Below are 19,554 nucleotides of genomic sequence, written 5' to 3'. Positions count from 1 at the left end.
AGCTGTTCTTAATCAACCTTTATTTTTCCAGGTAAAATCCATTAAGTACAAAGTCTTGGGTATAGTGGTGACCCAGCATTGAGATGGATAACATTATATTGTAGGCTAAAAGATGTGGTGAACAATTTTGTCTGTTTAAAATATCTATAAATGTTAATAGCTTGGTTTTCCTACTGGGCTTTAAGCTGTCCTGGTTGATGGAGACTTATCTGTGATAATGATGTACAAGAGTAAATGTATCAGTGTAACCTCTGGAATTCAATTCTGTGTTTAAAGTACAATGTGATCCCTTATTCATGCTTAAAAGCAGCTCAGGTAGAAATCAGAGATCCCAGGCTGAAGTCTACCCTATCCTACACCCCATACAGTCCCCCTTGGTGCATGGGGTATAATCCAGGACAGATTTGGCTTCTCCCTGTGACCATGTCTTAAAATAGAGGCTAAACCTGGAGTAGCAGTCAACATTTCCTCAACAGCTCCTCCCTCAACCTTCTCCTTCAGTGAAATGGGTTCTGAAGTCCAAGATGGTGAGCTGTTGCTGAACTCAGAATGGCTTCTTTTCCCCTCTGCAGTCATGTCACTGTCAGTACTTATCTCAGTGTGTATATAAAATAAAGTTGTATCCTATCAGATAAAATCCCATTTTTATTTCCTGCTATTCACAATTTGAGATGTATTTAATGTAGTGATTAAAAAAAAAAAGTATTAAACTCTTCAGTATGCTAGACTTCAACAGGAGTCTTTGATCTGTGGAGCCTACAGAGATGAATCACCAAAAGGTTGACTGCCTTAAGATGTAACTTAATTTACATTTTTCAATTCTGAAAAAATATAAACAGGTTAAAAATCTAATCTTACAGCCATGGTAACTGTTTTTACATTTTTAAAGAAAAATGCCTCTGACAATTTAACTATTGATCAAAATGCAGTTGAAGCAAAAATAAATCAATATTCTTCATCAGATTTGTGACGTAAGCTGCTTATGGAGATAGTGTAAATGTGTTATAGCCAGAAACTTGTATTATGTAAAACATTTTAATGCAAACTTTATTCACTGTTGTCTAGAGAGAACCAACCATGTTTTTCTAATAGGTTCTAAATTCTGTTGTCTTATAATTTAGTCACCTTGGAATCTTATTTAAATAATTGGATTATGATTTCTTTTGCCTTTTAAAGCAGTTTAAAGGCAATAACTTCAAAAATAAATAGAATGTGATTTTTCAGTTGTGTAGTTTACATTTGGAAATCTCTGAAGAAAATAAACAATTGCTAATTGAGTAGTTTGCCTTGGAACTTTACCAAGGCTTGGGGAAGTATGTTTATTCAATAGAAGTCCTCATGCTATTCTCTGTAGTAATGGAACCAGAAGAAGTTTAGTAAACAAGAGCAAGCAGTTAAAGGACAGTTCCATTTCCAGTTATATCTTACAGTACTATGATGTGTGACTATTGAAAGTATATTCCTCAAATAGGTCATCACGCTTTGAATATGTGAATTACTGTATCTTTCTACGTAGGCATGAGATTAGCATAACATTGAAGTGCACTGGTATTTTTAAACAATAGGCTTGAATAGTTTTGTAGTGTCAAAATATTCCACAGTATGAAGACCAAGACTTTTGGCATACATACTGGCAAAGATTCAGGGCCAGATTCTGCCAGCTTAATAGTATTAAGCAGTATTGTACTCATCAGGTAGCTCCACTGAAGTCAGTGAAGCTATGAGTTGAGCATATACTACTTCCTGTGAGTATGGAAGCAGAATCTGGTCTTAAGATAAAGATTTTTGGGAGAGTATCTGTATCTTCCTTCATGTCTGCAAAGTGCCTGATACAGGACTGAGGCTAAAATAATCATAAATACCAAGATCCTCTGGTAACTGGAGGGGGACAGAGAAGATGGAGATAATCAGTTCTCAACCTGTATCTTTTTACTTTTAAACCAAACTTGGAAAAAGTAAGGATCAGCAATATTTTTTTGAGATGGGTGGGAGGAAATCATAACTAACTTGCTGAACTCTGCTTGTGACTCTGAACTCTGCTGTAATTTTTGCATCTGAACAATATCTAACTGGATTGCATTTGTTTGATCCCTATCTCTTTTATAAACGTGAATAGGAGGGTATAAGGTGGAGTCCGATAATTTTTTCCATATTTCCTAGTCAAAATAGATTTTTAAAAATTCAGTTACACACTGTCACTTCAAACAAAGTTTTTGGAGAGTTTTGTAGTTTTCTCAAAAACAAATAGCAACTTGGGAGTTTGCTACTAAGTTTCCACTTTGTATCAGAAAATACAGAAGTCTTGAGATTAGATTACCCAACCAAAATTAACTCTTTTTCCGTGGGTTTGCTATTCCAATCTTAAATTTGCAGGCAATGTACTTGTACCCTCTGCAGGCAGAGTATTGAAACCACAAAGGTTTGGTTTTATAACTGCTTTCACACATGCATATGTTTGAGTCTAAGTGATACTCCTATCAAGGTTTGTATATGTAGACACTCTAGCTCTGTGTCTAATGACTAGTACAGGGGTTCTCAAACTTCATTGCACTGCAACTCCCTTCTGACAACAAAAATTACTACAGGACCACAGGAGGGGGGACTGAAGCTTCAGCCCGCCCAAGCCCTGGGCGGGGGGGCCAAACCAAAGCCTGAGCCCTGCTGCCCCAGGCAGGGAGGCCAAGGCCAAAGCCCAAGGGCTTCAGCCCCAGGCAGGGAGCCTGTAACCTGAACCCCGCCACCCAGGGCTGAAGCCGTTGGGTTCGGGCTTTGGCCCTGGGTGATGGGGCTCAGGCTTCGGCCCCAGACCTCAGCAAACCTAACGCCAGCGCTGGTGACCCCATTAAAACAGGGTCTCAACCCACTTTGGGGTCCTGACCCACAGTTTGAGAACTGCTGGACTAGTATAATTGGTATAACTTTGAACAGTAGGGCATGCTGGTCCCTGGTATGCAGTCTGTCTTATAAAGGTGTCTTTCAGTAGACAGTGCGTGTCAGTAACAGGGTCCGCACAAGCAAAGCATGATCACAAATAAGGCATTTGGTTTTGTATTTCTGGAGAAATAAATTTGTATTTGATGCATGGATAGGCTACCCAGGGCCATTCCTAGCCATTCTGGGGCCCTACGCAGCCCCCCTGCACTTATGGTGGCGTGGCTGGGGCCGGGTTGCTGCACTTCCCGCCGCCGGTGAGTGCAGGCCCTACCCTGCTGCAGTCCACAGGGGAGTGTGGGCAGGGCTGGGGTGGAGCAGGGGTGGGAAGGGGCGGGGGCGGAGCAGGGGCAGGGGCTTTGGGGAAGGGGTGGAGTGGGGGCGGGGCTGGGGTGGAGCAGGGGTGGGAAGAGGAGGAGCAGGGGCTGGAGTAGCACGCAGCTGCATAGGGCACCAGGGAATTTGGTGCCCCAAATTTCCTAGTGCCCTACGCAGCTGCGTACTTTGCGTATGGGTAGGGACGGCCCTGAGGCTACCACTGAATTTCTGATGGTCTAGTAAGTTGTCTCCTTGACAATCACCAAGACCTAAATAAAAAGATTGTTAAAACTTTATACAAGAGAGCCTCTTGTGATGCAAAAATGTCATTATCTCCAAAACTCTTCAGTTTACCCCAAACTTTTAAAATTAATTCTACTCTGGACTAAGACAGGGTGTGTGAAATTTGAGGTAGAACTGATGGACAGGAGAAGGTTAAAACAAGGCCTAAAATTAGTGGAAGCTGGCTTCTAAATTGTCCCTTCTTATTGAAACTAGAGGTAGCTATTGCTGCTGGCTAGGACAAGTGTGTCACACACTCCTAGCTGACAGCTGTCAGTCACTAGTGCAGACATGAGTCCCCCATCTTGCGCCTGGAATCTACATATGCAGTCATCACACATTGTAGACTGTAGGAAGTTGCCTTATCAGGTGAGTTCGGAAGGGACTCCTTGTAATTATGACATTAGAAGCTTTGCTGAGCTGGTCTTAGCCTGAGAAGCATGTGTCTGGACTTGTCTACACTACAGAGCCTTTGCTGGTATATCTGTGCCAGCAGAGGCCCTTAGTGGAGATGCTGCAGAAGCTGACAGGAGTAGTTCTGCCAGCATAGCCACACCACCTCCACAAATGACGTTTGCTAAGATGACAGAAGCACTCTGTTGTGAGCATGGTTGTGTCTACACCGGGGGTATAGCTGTGTCAGGTAGGGTACTCTGGTATAGGAGTGTGTGACACCCAGGGACCTCTTGATGCCAACTGGCAGAGGGCACAGGGAGTTTTACACGGATTTCCTGGCTCAGATATATGCATAGTAATTCACCATAGGGTAAGGTCTGTACTCAGAGACAGTAGCCCACCGGTTGTCATAATTGTGATGTGTATATAAGGCGGATATTTAAGAAGCTATGTATATATACTGAAAACTCTGTTCTTAAGGAAGGGCAGATCACCAGGAGGTGATGTGCGTTGGACCGGTTCCTTTCAGGCAGGGAGTAACAGATGCTTATTTCCCTGTCTAGTCATTGTGTATTGTCTGCTTCACAGTGGTGGTCTATTTGCATATTGAGCCTGATGCTAATCAAAAGGTTGTGAAATTGACAAAAGAGGGAGGCCACAGGAAAAAAAAAAAATCAGCAACATGTGTCCAGATGGACAAAGGACTGTGCTGATATATCTGAGGGTACCAACAGACACACTGCATTTTCCACTGACAGGGCGACTTGTCTCATAAACAGAAGATCACAGACAAGCCTGGCTGTAAAATGCTGAAAGGACTTTGGGTGAGCATTATTCTGTAAGACAGGGAAGCATCTAGTTAAGTAAGTCTAGGTTCTAGAATGTGTGTTATGATTTTATTTTATATGTAACCATTTGTTTCCAATATTTTTACTTGCTATTACTTGAATCCGTATACTTTGTTAAATAATTTTTTTACTCATCTTCACCATGAACATCTCTAAGCAGTGTGTGTTAAGTGAAGTGGTGATCTGGGGTGTAACTGGTAAGCTGTCACATACTGCTCCTTTGGGAACAGCGAATCTGTGAATACTGTAAGTATTCAGTGGACCAGAAGCTGGACACTCCAGGGAGATGCTCATGGGTAGGAGTGTGCCTATTGCTAACTTGTAGAAAGAGAGCAGGGCCTGCGCAGGCCAAGAGGGGAGTGCTTGTGTTGCCTGTGGACAGTGGAGTTGGGGAGCTGATCCCCTGGCAGGCACAGCAAGGCTTCCTCATGCCAAGGACAGGTGGCATGGAGGTGCCTCTCAATCCTGGGTACCCTGGGAAGCGTCATAGTGTGATTTCCCCCTCCCCCTTCTAACTGACATAGCTATGCTGGCAAAACTTTGTAGTTTAGAGAGAGCCTGGAGTGTCGGTTCCTTTTGATGGGAATTGGGTGAGTGCCTGGGTCAGCTGGTCATGTCCAAATCATAGGACTTTTTAAGGACTTACACAGGCTGAAATTGGCAAACCTCTGCACAGAGCCTTGCATATAGGGTGACCAGATGTCCCTATTTTATAGGGACAGTCCCGATATTTGGGGCATTTTCTTTTATAGGCGCCTATTACCCCCCAGCCCCTGTCCCGATTTTTCACACTTGCTGTCTGGTCACCCTACTTGCATAACAAACTGTTCTCACACAATATATCTACCTAAGGCTGAACGCTTGTTCACACCCTTAACAAAAAAAAAGTACCATGTGGTGATGTCTGTCTTAATGCTAAGATATATTTCATGCTTCAGAATGTGAGCTGCTTACATGTGGGGCTGAGAAAGGAATTTCTCTGAACTGCTTTCCTATCCCACATTACAGAGTTGGTTTTTTTTGATGTATAAGCTATTTCCCATTAACAGAGGCAAGGTAGTGGACTAATGCTCTATTCCGGTATGGCAAATCCTGTGAAATTTACTTTGCATTGTACATTAGAAAATTACTTTACAAATGTATTTGATTCTTGTTTCCTAGAGGAAATGGGGTCAGTTTACATGGTCCTTACTCAGGACATTGGAAGCAAGCAAAAACCAGATAAAATGAGATCATTTTGGCGTTGTGGTTTAGAGCACATCTAAACTGTGCAGATTGCTCAGGAAGAGTTGTGATGCTGAAAGTGATTTTGGTCCACTAATGCATCTAACAGAGCAATGCAGTACTCCCAGCGAGAGTATAACAAATACATGAAGCTGTCTCTCCGCAGCAGCCAAATCTAACGATTGATGGAGGTTAAAATAGGATGTCCTTGCAGTGAACTTGACTGTAAACCTTTCAGCTTTTGGTTACTATTGGGGAAGTGTGCAGTATTTGAGAGAGGGCTGAAGTGGGACCCAAAATGTGGCTAGCCATTGGACGAGTGGAAGACTACAGTTCAGAGGCCCATTTATAACGTACAGAATCAGTAATTCGTGACTTCTGCATGCTCTTTCAAGCGGCTGGAGCAAATGCTGTATACATGAAGAAGAAAGTGATCCAGTTGTGGTTTTGCTATACCCTCCTCATTTTGCGGAAGGCAGGCATCACGTGCTATTTCTGGCTGATTGTGCTAGATATTTCTGATGATGTCGGAAGTGTAGCCACCCCTAAATGCTAATACTGTGATGAAACGTAAACTTTCAGCCCATTATTGATACACTAATCTTCTGAGCGAGGTCCAGGGAGAAGGGAGGGGGGATGATTTTTCCACTTTTGGTTGGAGAAACCCAGGTTGGGGTAAGAATGATGAAAAAGAGTGGATGGAAAAGAGTGATGAGAGGACTGAAGAGGGCAAAAGAGTTTGTCACTTGTTGGGTTCATACTTAATCTAATTTACATAAAATTAAAACGATCAATCACATGACTTTTAAAGATTAAAAAGTGCGCAGGCATTTCTACAGAAAGCATTAGATATATTCCCAGATATATTAAAAATGAACCCATATCCCATTAAGCAGATATTTCTGACAATAGCATGTTGCAGCTACAAGAGAAACACAAAATCTGTTTGTTGCATTTGCAGTTGCAGACCCTGAGGCTTCAAGCAGCAAAGGTACAGTTTAAAAAATGATCTACTAGCTCATTTCTAAAACTTCCAATCTACCAGAGCAACCCTAGAAGATAAATAATCAAGACAATTTAAGTACTGCTTGAGACAAAGCTATAACAACTGCCTGAGAGAACAATAATCTCTTACAGCATGGTCCAAAATCTTGAGGAACTAGGTGGGGCAGTATTTTTATTACAATTACCATTCACCACTGCAGATTGTCTGAAAACTGGCTTAAATAACAAGTGCGGTGAGTGGGTGGTTCTTTGAGTCTAGTCTCCAGTAGACACTTTCCTATATTTAAAAAGTCAAGAAACATCTCATTTCAGCTTGATGCTCTGTTGCCAAACCAGGTGTTCTTATGGAATCTTGGGATAGTTTGTCTTCTCGTAAAGCCCAGCTCCTGGAGAGGTGTGATTATGTGATTTTTTTAATGTTCACATTTAAAAAAAAAAGAACATTTCTAATCCTCCAGGTGGTGGTAGAAATCTTGTAAACGTAGATCCTTGGAAACTCAAAACCCAGAGGCAAATAAAACTGATTTTGAAGCCAGAGATTTTAAACAATAATCTCATACCGTTTCTTTAGGCATGACCCATGAGTTTTGAATAGTTGGGGTTTGCAATAAGGTAGTCTGCTCAGGAGAGCCCAGTTAAAGGAGTCCAGAAGCTGTTGCTGGTTAAGATTTCAGTACATTGGCAGAACCATAAAAAGGAACATGCACAGCTCCTGTGCTTGCTTCAAAACCACTATAATTAAACTAGCCCATTTAAAAGATGATTGGGGAAATTTGTATGCTAACAAATTACAGGAAACCTACCTGGCATTACCATCCTCATTTAGGAGAGCTCTAAAATGACTTATTCAACCATTCTGACTTAAATTATATATTACACTCCCCCCGCTCCCCTCAAGTGGTGATTTACTTGTGGTTTTGATTGTGTACATCTTAGAAATTAGGAGGCCCTGTTAAATGGGCTAGCTCCATTGACTACACCAACTTCTTGGGTTATGAGAGCCCGGGGGTCTTGAAACACAGTATCAATTTAATGAACTTCTGACAACTAGTAGTTAAAGTACAGCTTTGAATGTACGCCTGGAGAACTGGCTATACTTCGGTCACATCAGAACTAAATTATTTTACCTCCAGAAATCTGGGGGCTTCAAAGACCCTAGCCCTGCACGGTTTTTATCCAAGGCCTATTTAAACTCATACAGGCTCAAACAGCCTGAATCTTTTGCATTTTTGGTGGCAGCAAGCAGGGTGCTGCTCCTTCCTGGATACCTACCAGTTAAAATGTTGCCATTCAAACAGTTCTAAACAGAGAATAGTTGCTTTGTTTTTAAAACACTTCAAATGATCAAGCTGTATAGCCAAGTAACCATGTAAAAACACTGTTGTGTGGGGCCCTCGGTAAATAGTTCAATATAGAATCTAGTTTTGTAGCCTGCATTCTCCACCCCAAAATGAACTACAACCTTTCTAAGGCTTTTCAGAAATGCTAGTTAACTATCTCTGCAGGACTTGAGATATAACGGTAATAGACTTGTTGTTAATGTAGGGTCTCTTTACTTGAAGGGTTCCAAAAAAGTCTTATGTACTGTGTGTGTATTGTAGACAGATCTGGTAGTACTGTCTCTTAAAGTTGCTCAACACTTCTCATAAATCCCCGTTTTCAGTTGTTCATATCTTTGCCAAACTTCAACAATTTAGGCTGAAATTTTCCATGCTGAGTGACTGCCTCAGTTGGGATTTTTCTGAAAATTTCAGCCAAAACAGTTGAGCTGTTTGTGAGAATGAGGCTAGTGACAAAATGTTGTGCCCATCTTAAAAAATTCAGATGACATTTTCTTTGAAAAGCCTCTAGTGCCCCCAAAGCTTTAGAGCAGGGATTTGAACTTGTTGGGGGGTGGCTTTTGTGCCATGAATGTGCCCTGTGTTATTCCCCTTGAAAATATGCCCACTTTTTTTTAAACCTTTAGAATTTTTTTTTTTTTAAACACATACTCAGATTTTACACCTGCACTTCTTAGATTTTTAGCAGCCGCATTCCCTGAAGATTCTGTCTGCATTGGGCATACCTTGAGCTAAACAGGACTTTCCCTGCAATTGAGCTGTTACAGGCTCTACCTGGTCTGGGTACCTGAACTGACAGCAGAGAGGCTCTCTCCTGTGCTCTCAACCTGAATGCAAAGGAGACAAGTTATATCTAAGGTGGGTGGGAGTAGATTGGAGTGGAAACTGTGACTGGAGGATGGTGGGCTAGGAGAGGGAAAATTGGATAGGGAGTGGAGATGGGGAGAGACAGACTGAGAACCAGTGAGGTGGGAAGGAAGACAGCTCTGACTAGAAGTTGGGGTAGAGGGGGAGAACTGGGACTGGCTGGGTAAAGAGAGTGGGATAAAGAGCTGAGGATGATAGGAGATTAGGACTGGGAGCCAGTGGGGACATGTTTATGTTTCAACTGGAGGCCAGAGTTGTGGGGAGAGATGGATAGTGTGAGGAGTTGGGAGTAATGGTGGTGAAATTAGGAATAGCTGGGCAAGGGGACTGTAATAAGAAGTTGGGGTAGGGAAGAGATGGGACTGGGACAGGCACAGGTTGGAGGGCTCAAGGCAGAAGGTGGTCATGGAGGTGTGAAAAGAGCAGAATAGTTTGGGTCTACTAGAGCACACTCCCTTCCAGAGTCTGGAATGGAACTCAAGATTCTTGCCAGCAAATCTGTGAAAGCAGCTGGCAAACTTTATCATCAACTTTTAGTGCTGGTCCACATAGAGGATGACAACATACTACTGCTACCAGTAACTCCATTAGCTGAAGTGGTAGAGGTCTGTATGCTGGATCTGAAGGTTCCAGTGTTCCTGATGAGCCACGTGGCTGTTGATCTGATGTCACCTGTTGAACTCTAGACTTAATTGCAGCAGAAAAGGGCCACCCAATCAGTTATTTTTAGTGGATAAAACAAACTGCTTTGCCTATATCTGGATATCTTTTTGCTAGTTGTTTTGCTTTTACTAACCAAAACAAGTGGACACACAATGTCTCTCTACTTTCCAGCAAACCAGCTGCGCTTTTTCCAAACCCTTCCCCTGATGAGAATGGTGCTGAAATAACAAGATATGAACTTCTTTTCGCTATAACAATTATCCAACTAAACATGTTGAATGTTTAAACACACTTGAAAGCATGTGATGCTGCACACAGATAGGAGCCTTCTATTTAGCTTGCCAATTACTTATCCAATTGGGTTTATTTTTGTAATTTTGTGAAACGCGTCCAGGTTTCATAATATCAAAACAGATACCTTCACTTATGTAGTGCTAATTCAACAGAGGCTAACCCAGTTGATTTAAATTGATTTAACCACAGTTGAATTAGTTGTAAGATCTAATTTTGAGGAAATGTTTTCAACCTCTCAATCTTCTGCTTTTTCTTACAAATTCAACACACAATTCCCTCTTTTAACTTGTAGGATATGGTCTTTGATATTCTTTCACTTTCTTTAGTAGTTTAGTTTTTTTAAATTAGTGACTAGAACAGTGGTTCCCAAACTTGTTCCGCTGCTTGTGCAGGGAAAGCCCCTGGTGGGCCAGGCCGGTTTGTTTACCTGACGCGTCCGCAAGTTCGGTCGATCGCGGCTCCCAGTGGCCGCAGTTCGCTGCTCCAGGCCAATGGGAGCTGCTGGAAGCAGCGCGGGCCGAGGGATGTACTGGCCGCCGCTTCCAGCAGCTCCCATTGGCCTGGAGCAGCGAACCGCGGCCACTGGGAACTGTGATCGGCCGAACCTGCGGACGCGGCAGGTACACAAACCGGCCTGGCCCGTCAGGGGCTTTCCTTGCACAAGCGGCGGAACAAGTTTGGGAACCACTGGACTAGAATATCTTTTAGGTTATATTTGTTTTCTTTTAGGGACATGAACCTGTGAACACCTGTGCCTTGTGTATTGGACCTGTGAAACACATGGAATGCAGTTCAGAGTGCTAAAGAAAAGATGTGAATTTAAGAAATGCTGATCACCTACAGCTCCAATGGTAGCTGCAGATGCTGAGAATTTCTGAAAACCTGAACCATTGTTCTGTTGTGCAGAATATCACATCATTTTATGCTGCAGTGCGCTTAAAAAGTTTTAATACTGAAACTATTTTAAAACTTTCTTTAGGTCCTCTGTGCTGTGCTAAATTTTCTTTCACATTGTACAGTATATAAAAGCTATGAATTATTTGTTTGTACAGCACCCAAATGTGCTAGATGCTAGTTTAGACTCTTAAGAAGAGTCTTTATCCCAAAAAGCCTGTAATTTTATATGAACAAAAACATGAGGGGGAAGGGATTAGTGCAGTGGTGGGCAACTTGCGGCCCGCACGCAGCCCGTCAGGGTAATCCACTGGCGGACCGCGAGACAGTTTGTTTACGTTCCCGGCCAATGGGAGCTGTGGAAAGCAGTGGCCAGCATGTCCCTGCAGCCTGTGCCCCTCCCATTCGCCGGGAACAATGAACTGCGGCCACTGGGAGCTGCGGGTGGCCGTGCCTGCAGACGGTCAATGCAAACAAATTGTCCCGCGGCCTGCCAGCGGATTACCCTGATAGGCCACAGGTTGCCCACCACTGGTTTAGTGCAACCGAGAAAGTGCATATTTACTTACAGAATTTAGAGTTTGCAATAAAATAGAAGGAAAATACTCGTTAGTTGACATGGTATTATCTTAACTAGCCAGCAACAATGCTTACTAAATATTTTTTGAATCAGCTTGATTAGATGTGTGTAATTTGTTTGTGTACTTATTGCTTAAGCAGAAAATCGTGTTACAAATCAGCAATAGTCTCTAACTGTGAGTGCTCACAGGAACTGTCTTTTCTGATTCATCATAATACTCTACTAAAAAAAAAAAAAAAAAGTAAAAAGAAAACTGTCAAGGTTATTAGGCCCAAGACATCATCTTGGCAGTGGTCCCACCTGTAAACTTCCCCTTGAGGCAGTTTTGTATTACTCCTTGTCTTTTTAAAAAAAGATTACTTTCAACACTGAAAGCAATATCAATGACGGTTTCAATTTCTCTGTGTCATGGTAAATCAAACATAACTAACACAGTTATGCCATTTTAAAATTATATGCTGAACAAAAATTGGGATTTTAAAAATTGAATAGAACAGCTGTTGAATAGAACAGTCTTCCTTGGGGAGTTGAGATGCTCCTCAGATTTTACCTCCATTCCAAACTTACCAAAAACTACTACTTTTTTCTCTCTGCAGGTCATGGCAACCATAAAGAAAACAGTCCTTTTCTCAACAGTTCTGAAGCTGGCAAGGGAAGTGATTATTATGACAGAAACTTGGCCTTGTTTGAGGTAAACTTTAATTTTGCTTTCCAGACCACTGGGCATGAGCATCTTTGATCTTGAGTTATGGAGAATAGAAGATAAGGTCTTTATCTCTTTCTTCTGTAGAGGGAGGGGATGGAGACTTTCAAAGCTACAACTGGCAAGTAGATGCCTAATTCCCATCTAAAGTCAAGCAGTCAGACACCTAAATGCCATTTGTGCCTTTTAAAAATCTTTTTAAAGTGTTGGGTGGCTTTTGGTATGTCACGCCTGTTAATATACACTTATAATGCCACTGTCCAAGGCAGTGTCTGTGGGCGGTTGTTCTGCCGGTGATGTGTGGAGTAGAAAGCAGAAGAACAGTTGGAATCCCAGGTGCCACACACTCACATGTAACTGTCGCTACTTCAGCCTCTCTGCTGTCAGGACCTAGTGCCAGAAGGTTAAACATTGGGAATGTGGGTTCCAGAGATTGGGAACAAGGAATGACATGAGCTACAGATTAGGGATGGGTGGGAAAAAATAGCATGTTTGGGCTCTGATGCCCAGGAGGCTCTAAAGAACCCAGAAGATCAGGTTCAATACAGCAGCACCACACTGACCCAGTCTACCAGCATCTGCCATTATTCGCTTTTGCCAGCTGCTGGATGGTGGCTTCTACCATGCACAACTCCTTTTCTTGGCTTGCGGTTAGTTTTTGCATCATACCGTGTATGATAGCAACCAGCTACTGAGCTACAGGATCAGGAATGGACAACAATGATAAATAAGTCTGGGATAAAACCCCAGTCATACCGTGAAACCCTTTCCTGACCGGCCGCTGCTGTATCATGTGTCTGGTTGAGGAGTGTGCCTCTTCACCCTTTAGCAAGTTTGACATGCTGAGAGTATGTTTTGAGGTTCACACAGTACAGAGGAGGAGTAACTTCATACCAGTACCACTTTTTTGTCTGCAGATTGGTTGCTCAGGCTTGGTTTTTTTGTTTTGTTTTTGTTTTGCGTGGCTGGGTTAGCAGGGCATTGATTTACATGGGGAAGGCCATAATTTTGTAATGGAAAGCTCTATAAACGAAGGCCAAAATTTTCAGAATTAAGTGCCTAAAGTTGGTTATTTAGGAGTCCTAATTTTCAGTGGTCCTGAGCACCTGCAGTTCCTATCAACTCCAGTTATAAGTATGGCTGTTCAGTGCCTCTGAATCAGGCTACACAGGTGGCTAACTTTAGGTAGTCATCTTTGAACACGTGTGTGTGTGTGTGTGTGTGTGTGTATTTTGTTTAAAGAAGAAGGTAGTAATTCCAGGGCCCTAAGAATCCATTAATCTTCCCATTTGCTTCCAGTTTTCTCCTGTCACTGCATGTTGTTTGTGCCACTCCCATAGAATCCAAAGAAGCAAGAATCCTCGACTTTTTCTTGAAGGGAGAATTATCAGCCCTCCATTCAGATGCCTCAGTTCATGAGAAAGCATGTGCTGAGCTTTCTTAAGCATTCCCTTTCCCAACAGGCCATTTAGATTAGCTGCTGCTGAGCCGCTGCTCCATCAGGTCACAAAAGCTCCATTTTAGCACAAGCTGTTTCCACGGTGATGACCCATCATGTAGAGTCTTGTGCTGAAGAAGTCTAGTGCCTGTAAGACGGAACCAGTCACAATGCACACCTCCAATTCTTGCCACTCTTGCTCTGAGCAAAACCTTAACTGAGACTTCATGGACAGATAACAGATGATTACTTCTTTCAAATGCATGTCTGCCAGGAAAGATATCTTAATCTGGTGGACGCTGGAGTTTTGCTTTTGAGCGGGCTTGGGCGTGTTGTGGGTGGCTGTGTTAGAACGAAGGGACTTTGTATATTTGCAGGATCTGTGGGTCTGTGTGGCTGATAAATTATGATGGCTGAGGTTGGAGTTGGTGAGAATGTTGGCTTCACTGGTGACTTCCCTGATTTTTAGTTATTGCAGTAGTAGGGTTGGCACTTGAGAAAATTTTAACCTGACAGGTGTGCTCTGTGTGTGGGGCAGGCACAAGGGGAGGCGCAGAACAGAAAGTTCAGAACAACAGAACTATTTTAAGGATCTTAAGGAGATAATGCAGAAAAGAATACAGACGGCAGGCAGAGAAGAGAAGCTGTAAGAGTGAGAGTAATCAGAGTACTCTATAAACACTTCCCAAAAGATCCCAGCTGGTATAAAAATGAGACAAGTGGCTCACTCCTGCCATACTCCCCCAGAAGATAGGATGAAGCTGCAGTATGGGGGGAATGTGCCTGCTTGCCTCTCCTCGAGCGCATTGGTGCAAAGTACCAACACACCGGCTCTCCCCACCCTCAAAGACAACCACAGGGTAAGAGGAATCCTCCTGGATGTGGGGAATTTAGGGAGAGGGGATTGTGAGACCTTCATACATTCAACAAACATACAAATTTTAGGAGGCTTAGCTAACCTCAACCTCTCAGAGGCCCTGGATTAGATATTGATCATATTAAATCTACTGGAATGTGCCCATAACACTGCAATGGCTGGGACTCTGGGCACCGGATCTCTGGCTTAGTTGAAGAATTGTCCCTGAAAATGTTTTTTTAATGTTAACCCAAGATATGCATAATAGTCAACTGCAAATCTTTCACTTTCCTGAAATCCTGGATTTCAGAGCTCTTTTTTCCTTGCACTTCATTGCCAATGCCTGACAAGTAGAAGGTGAGTCCCTATTGTCTTTGACTCCCCATGACTGTAAACCTTTCCTAAGACAGCTTTCAAAGCCCAAATGTCCTCTAGTCAAATCAGACAAAATTAATATTTCATTTATTCTACTGCAGCCTCTTTCAGTGAGTTTATCTCCAGCCCTGCCAAAGAGCTATATGATCTGCCCTGTTCTTTCTGACCGCTTTGGCTTACATAAGTTGTTTTCCTCCACAGGAGGAACTGGATATACGACCAAAGGTATCTTCTCTGCTTGGTAAGTTGGTCAGCTACACAAATCTCACTCAGGGAGCCAAAGAACATGAGGAGGCGGAAAGTGCTGAAGGTTCAAAGAGGAAAGTATCAAAAGTAAGTAGAACTTCTCTCAATGGCCAGCTTGTAACTGAGATTGCTTATGTGTGCAGTTGGAGAGTTCTGAAATTCCTTGTGCTTCATCACCATTTCTGAATAAGGATCTAATCCTCTGCCCCCCACCCCCACCATGGAAGCCATGACATGACATGGCTTCATTGGGAGCAGGACTGGGCCCCAAATGAACGCAGTGAGTTACTTGTAATTTCTTGTTTCTAGACTGAGAAAGTCAGAGGTGAAGTAATGCTTAAGCAATCTAGTCATTCCAGTGCACTTGGATAGTCTTAGTATGTATTATTCTCAGGAAGTTTGATTAAATAGGTCACAATGTCACAAAAATCATGCATTTAAATCTTATAGCCTGTTTCTGCCACCCTTATTCACCTTAAATAGAAACTTAGTCTGTGAGTTGTCACATTGAGTTCAAAACCATTTTTAGAGGCGGAAGTGTGCGTGTTTAGGCTTCCTGTTTGAGCCCCATTTCTAATAACACTGTAGTAGGTGAGGTTTAGTGACCTGATTTGAGGGTGCTGGGCACCAGCAGCTCCCTTTATCCTCTGTAGGGGCTGCAGTTGTCCAGTATCTCTGAAAATCAAGCCATGTGCTTCAACAGGGTACAAAAAATCTACACATTAAGGCTAAACTTCCTATTTAAAGGTCTTGCTGCTTTGCTTGCAGGTTTTCAAGCAAAGGTTCAGCAAAAGGTTTTCAAGTAAACTGCTGTGAAATGTGAACAGTACAGATTTATTGTCATCCTGTGTTGCCGTACGTACAGAAATCTTGACCCACTGAAAAAAGACAGAGGCAGTAACACTGAAGACTGCCAATTCACTTTCAAAGGGAATGCATGTTAACCCATGCCACAAGTCTGATTCTAGCACCCTCACTCCACAGGTAGTCCCTTCTGATTTCAATGGAATCACCAGACCCAACACCTGTTAAAAAAATTAGTTGAATCTGGGACCAGAAGCATGAAAATGCCTCAGTGTTATGGTTATTATGATGTCGCTAAAGGACAGAGTTAGCTTATTTAGGTGTTTGTGAATTTTGATACCTTAATGTATTTGGATTCCCTTTTAGGCATACCCTTAACTATATATTTATATGCAATAGTTAAGGTTATGCCTAAAAGGGAATATATATCAGTTTGTTTGTCTGGGCATAATACTAAAATCATGCATGAGCGGTTGTCTTTTCCTGTTAATTTATGGGAGTGCCTAATTTCAATTGATTATTCAGTCTGTTCTTCCTAAAAAATTGGGAGAAATTACTCTAATAAAGAATGTAGAGAAATAGGGTAGACAAAATCCTTAACTTTTTGAAATGGCACGTTTTTTGGCCATTGTTAGTGTTATTTAAAGACTGTTTAAGATAAAATGACACCTCACACTGGTATTCTACACTGGCCATCTGGAAGCCAGCTGTTTCTTTTCCCTTTGAAAAAGACTGCAGAGAATTTGGTAGCTGGTTCCAGCCTCAGTGAGGAAGAGATTAGGGAATGATAGGAAGCTGAGAAGGTATTATCAGTCCCTAGCAGAGTAATTCATGGTGGTGTAAAATATTCTGTATTTAGATACTGCATATATCGTGTAACCCACTTAGGCTTGGTCTACACTACCAACTTATGTCAGTATAACTACATCACTCAGGGTGTGGAAAATCCCCTGAAGGATGCAGTTATACTGACCTAACCGCTGGTGTAGACAGCACTATGTGACGGGAGGGCTTCTCCCGTTGTCATAGCTATGGCCTCTCAGCGAGGTGTAGTACCTATGCTGATGGGAGAAGCTCTCCCATCCGCAGAGGTAGTGACTTTGCTAAGTGCTACAGCAGCGTAGCTGCAGTGCAGTAAGTGTAGACAAGCCCTTAAAGTGAACTTGTATATAGTGAAACTCCATTTATGCTATAACAATAAGTCTCAGTTGTCCCATTTTAAGCTATACTGTTGTGGTTTGTGGTCCTGCCACAGTAGAACTTGACATGGTTAAAGCACATTTTGTTCTCGTATGGGTAGGACTGATTTTTTTTTTTTTTTTTTTTAAACCCACTGTTCCTGCATTAGTTTCTGGCACATCTGTTTGCACAGTGTTAACTTTTTGTAGTGTAGTCTCTGGGTAACTCAAAGCTTTTGAAAACATTCCCCTGAACTAGTGTTTCAGTACACTGTGTATGCTGGAACTCCAGTTAGTGAATTTCTGCCTAGAGTGTCTGTCTTTTGTGCAGGACACTACAGTAAAGGTCCCATTGTGTGTAATCTAAATTAATTGTAGTTGGCATGGGGTGGAGGAATTCAAATAACATTAAAGCTGTGAGGATGTCAGATGTCATTTGGAATATAAAACTAGGGAGTTGAATACAGACATGAAATACTAATTCAAGTCACCAAAGAGGAATGCAAAATCATGGGCAGAGACAATGGAGAGAGCATTGAGAGAGCCTCCAGAAACTGTGGAAATGGGATTTTCCTACAGGTTTCCAGTTTTTATTTTAAAAAGTTTCTAGTTCTCCTTTTGAAGTGTAAATACTGACTCAAGGAAACAGTAGCACCAAGGCATAAAATCCCCACTTATCTTGATGGGGAGTTAAACTTTGACACTCTGCTATTAAATATTAACATCTGTTGCTGGATGATACACCAGATACATCCAGCAAATGTACTCACCTAGTATGGCTGAAAGTAAATTGCATGTCAATCATTTGAATTATGCAGTGTTGTTGTAGCTATGTTAGTCCCAGGATATTAGAGAGACAACTTATTTGCCCATTAAAATATATTATCTCACTCACCCTGTCTCTTCAGTCATTTGAATTGACATTCCATAGGGAAATGCTGGAACAGGAATATGAGCTTTTTTTTGGTTTGGACTCTGTGAATCTCTGTTGCCCAACTCCTTAAAATCTCAATATGTGTTGTTAGATGCATGTAGCAGGCGTGAATTTTTAATGGTCTGGCTTTCCCACCTCATCTAATATGCCTAAATTGATCATTGGATGTGGAATGCTAAGCTGCATGAATAATGCAGTCTTTTCTATAAATAAAAATTATATCTCCACAAACTGCTGACAGAAGACAAATCTCTCAGTGACTTCTGCTTCCTGCTATGCTTGTCGGTATCAACCGGTTTCACCAGAGCCATATTAGCACAGGCAGGCTCTCCTTTCCAAAATCACTGCCACTTAAAATCAGAAAACTCACTTGTATGCAAGTGCAAAGTATTAAAGACCTGTGAATGGCAGACATGGAAAGATAATTGTATGCTTAGGCTGCTAGATCATGTGGTGCTTTAGATTTTGAAGACAATTTTGCATCTTACTGGTCTTACTAAAATTACAAGATTGAAGGAGACTTGAAAATTTTTCACAAACACTTGCAGTGTGGAAAATTATATTATATGGAATTTCTGCCCCCCCCCCCCCAAAAAAAATTCCCCTTTAGAAGATTTGCTCAGTTGTGAAAGTGTCAAGAATAGACAAACTTAAATGGAGTATGGCTCACTAAGTATTTCACCTTGCTTCAGTATTGCCATAAGTTTTTAGTATTCAGTGTTATGTTGTTTTGTAGTTCCTTGCTGTGTGTTAAGATACATTACCAATTACCCTCTCTCTGTTTAAGAGGGTGGCAGGGGGTTTTGTTTTGCTTTTTAGGTTAGTATGAATACGGTCTGTAGTAAAGCACTGACACAGTTATGGTTCTTCAAACACCAGGTTAGACAAACATCTGTCAGGGATCATCTGGATGATACTTAGTCCTGCCATGAGTGCAGGGGACTGGACTAGAAAACCCCTCGAGGTCCCTTCCAGTCCTATGCTTCCAATCCTAGGATTCATGAATAATAAATATCCTACTTCCCATATTGGAGATCAGATTACCTACTTCAGCTTCTACAACGTAACTGGGCAGTTCAGCTTTATGCAAATGTCTGTAGTTATGGCTTTTGGGGCTGTTCTGTGGCACCCTCAGTTACTTATATTGGGTGGCTGGTAATGGCAGTTGTCAATTTCTTTGGGCCCTGAAGCCAGTTGTTTAGAAAAACAATCAGGCTAGCACAAGGGGAGTGGTGTCCTTTAGCTCAAATCCATAACTTGCGTCAGTTACGTGTTTGAAGCTGATCAAAGTGGATACCACACATGTGGAAGCACGGGCTGCCTGGCTGAAAACAGATAATTATCATAGACGATATGAGGGTTTTTTTACCATTTGCCG

The 19,554-nt window shown here is 42.1% G+C and overlaps 1 protein-coding gene across 2 annotated transcripts in view; it reads left to right on the top strand.

Annotated features, from left to right (window-relative positions):
* SLC12A4 (solute carrier family 12 member 4) overlaps positions 1 to 19,554 on the top strand; it is a 72,924-nt gene that overhangs the window by 20,447 nt on the left and 32,923 nt on the right. For both annotated transcript variants that reach the window (XM_065416749.1, XM_065416748.1), the window contains 2 exons: positions 12,239 to 12,333; positions 15,216 to 15,347. In XM_065416749.1, the coding sequence (XP_065272821.1) occupies positions 12,239 to 12,333; positions 15,216 to 15,347 (227 nt within the window). The remainder of the gene's footprint in view (positions 1 to 12,238; positions 12,334 to 15,215; positions 15,348 to 19,554) is intronic.

This window comes from Emys orbicularis, chromosome 14, assembly GCF_028017835.1.
Source record: "Emys orbicularis isolate rEmyOrb1 chromosome 14, rEmyOrb1.hap1, whole genome shotgun sequence".
In the NCBI taxonomy this organism is placed as follows: Eukaryota; Metazoa; Chordata; order Testudines; family Emydidae; genus Emys; species Emys orbicularis.
The sequence above is the reverse complement of the archived record's forward strand: the minus strand, read 5'-3'. Positions and strand labels throughout refer to the sequence as shown.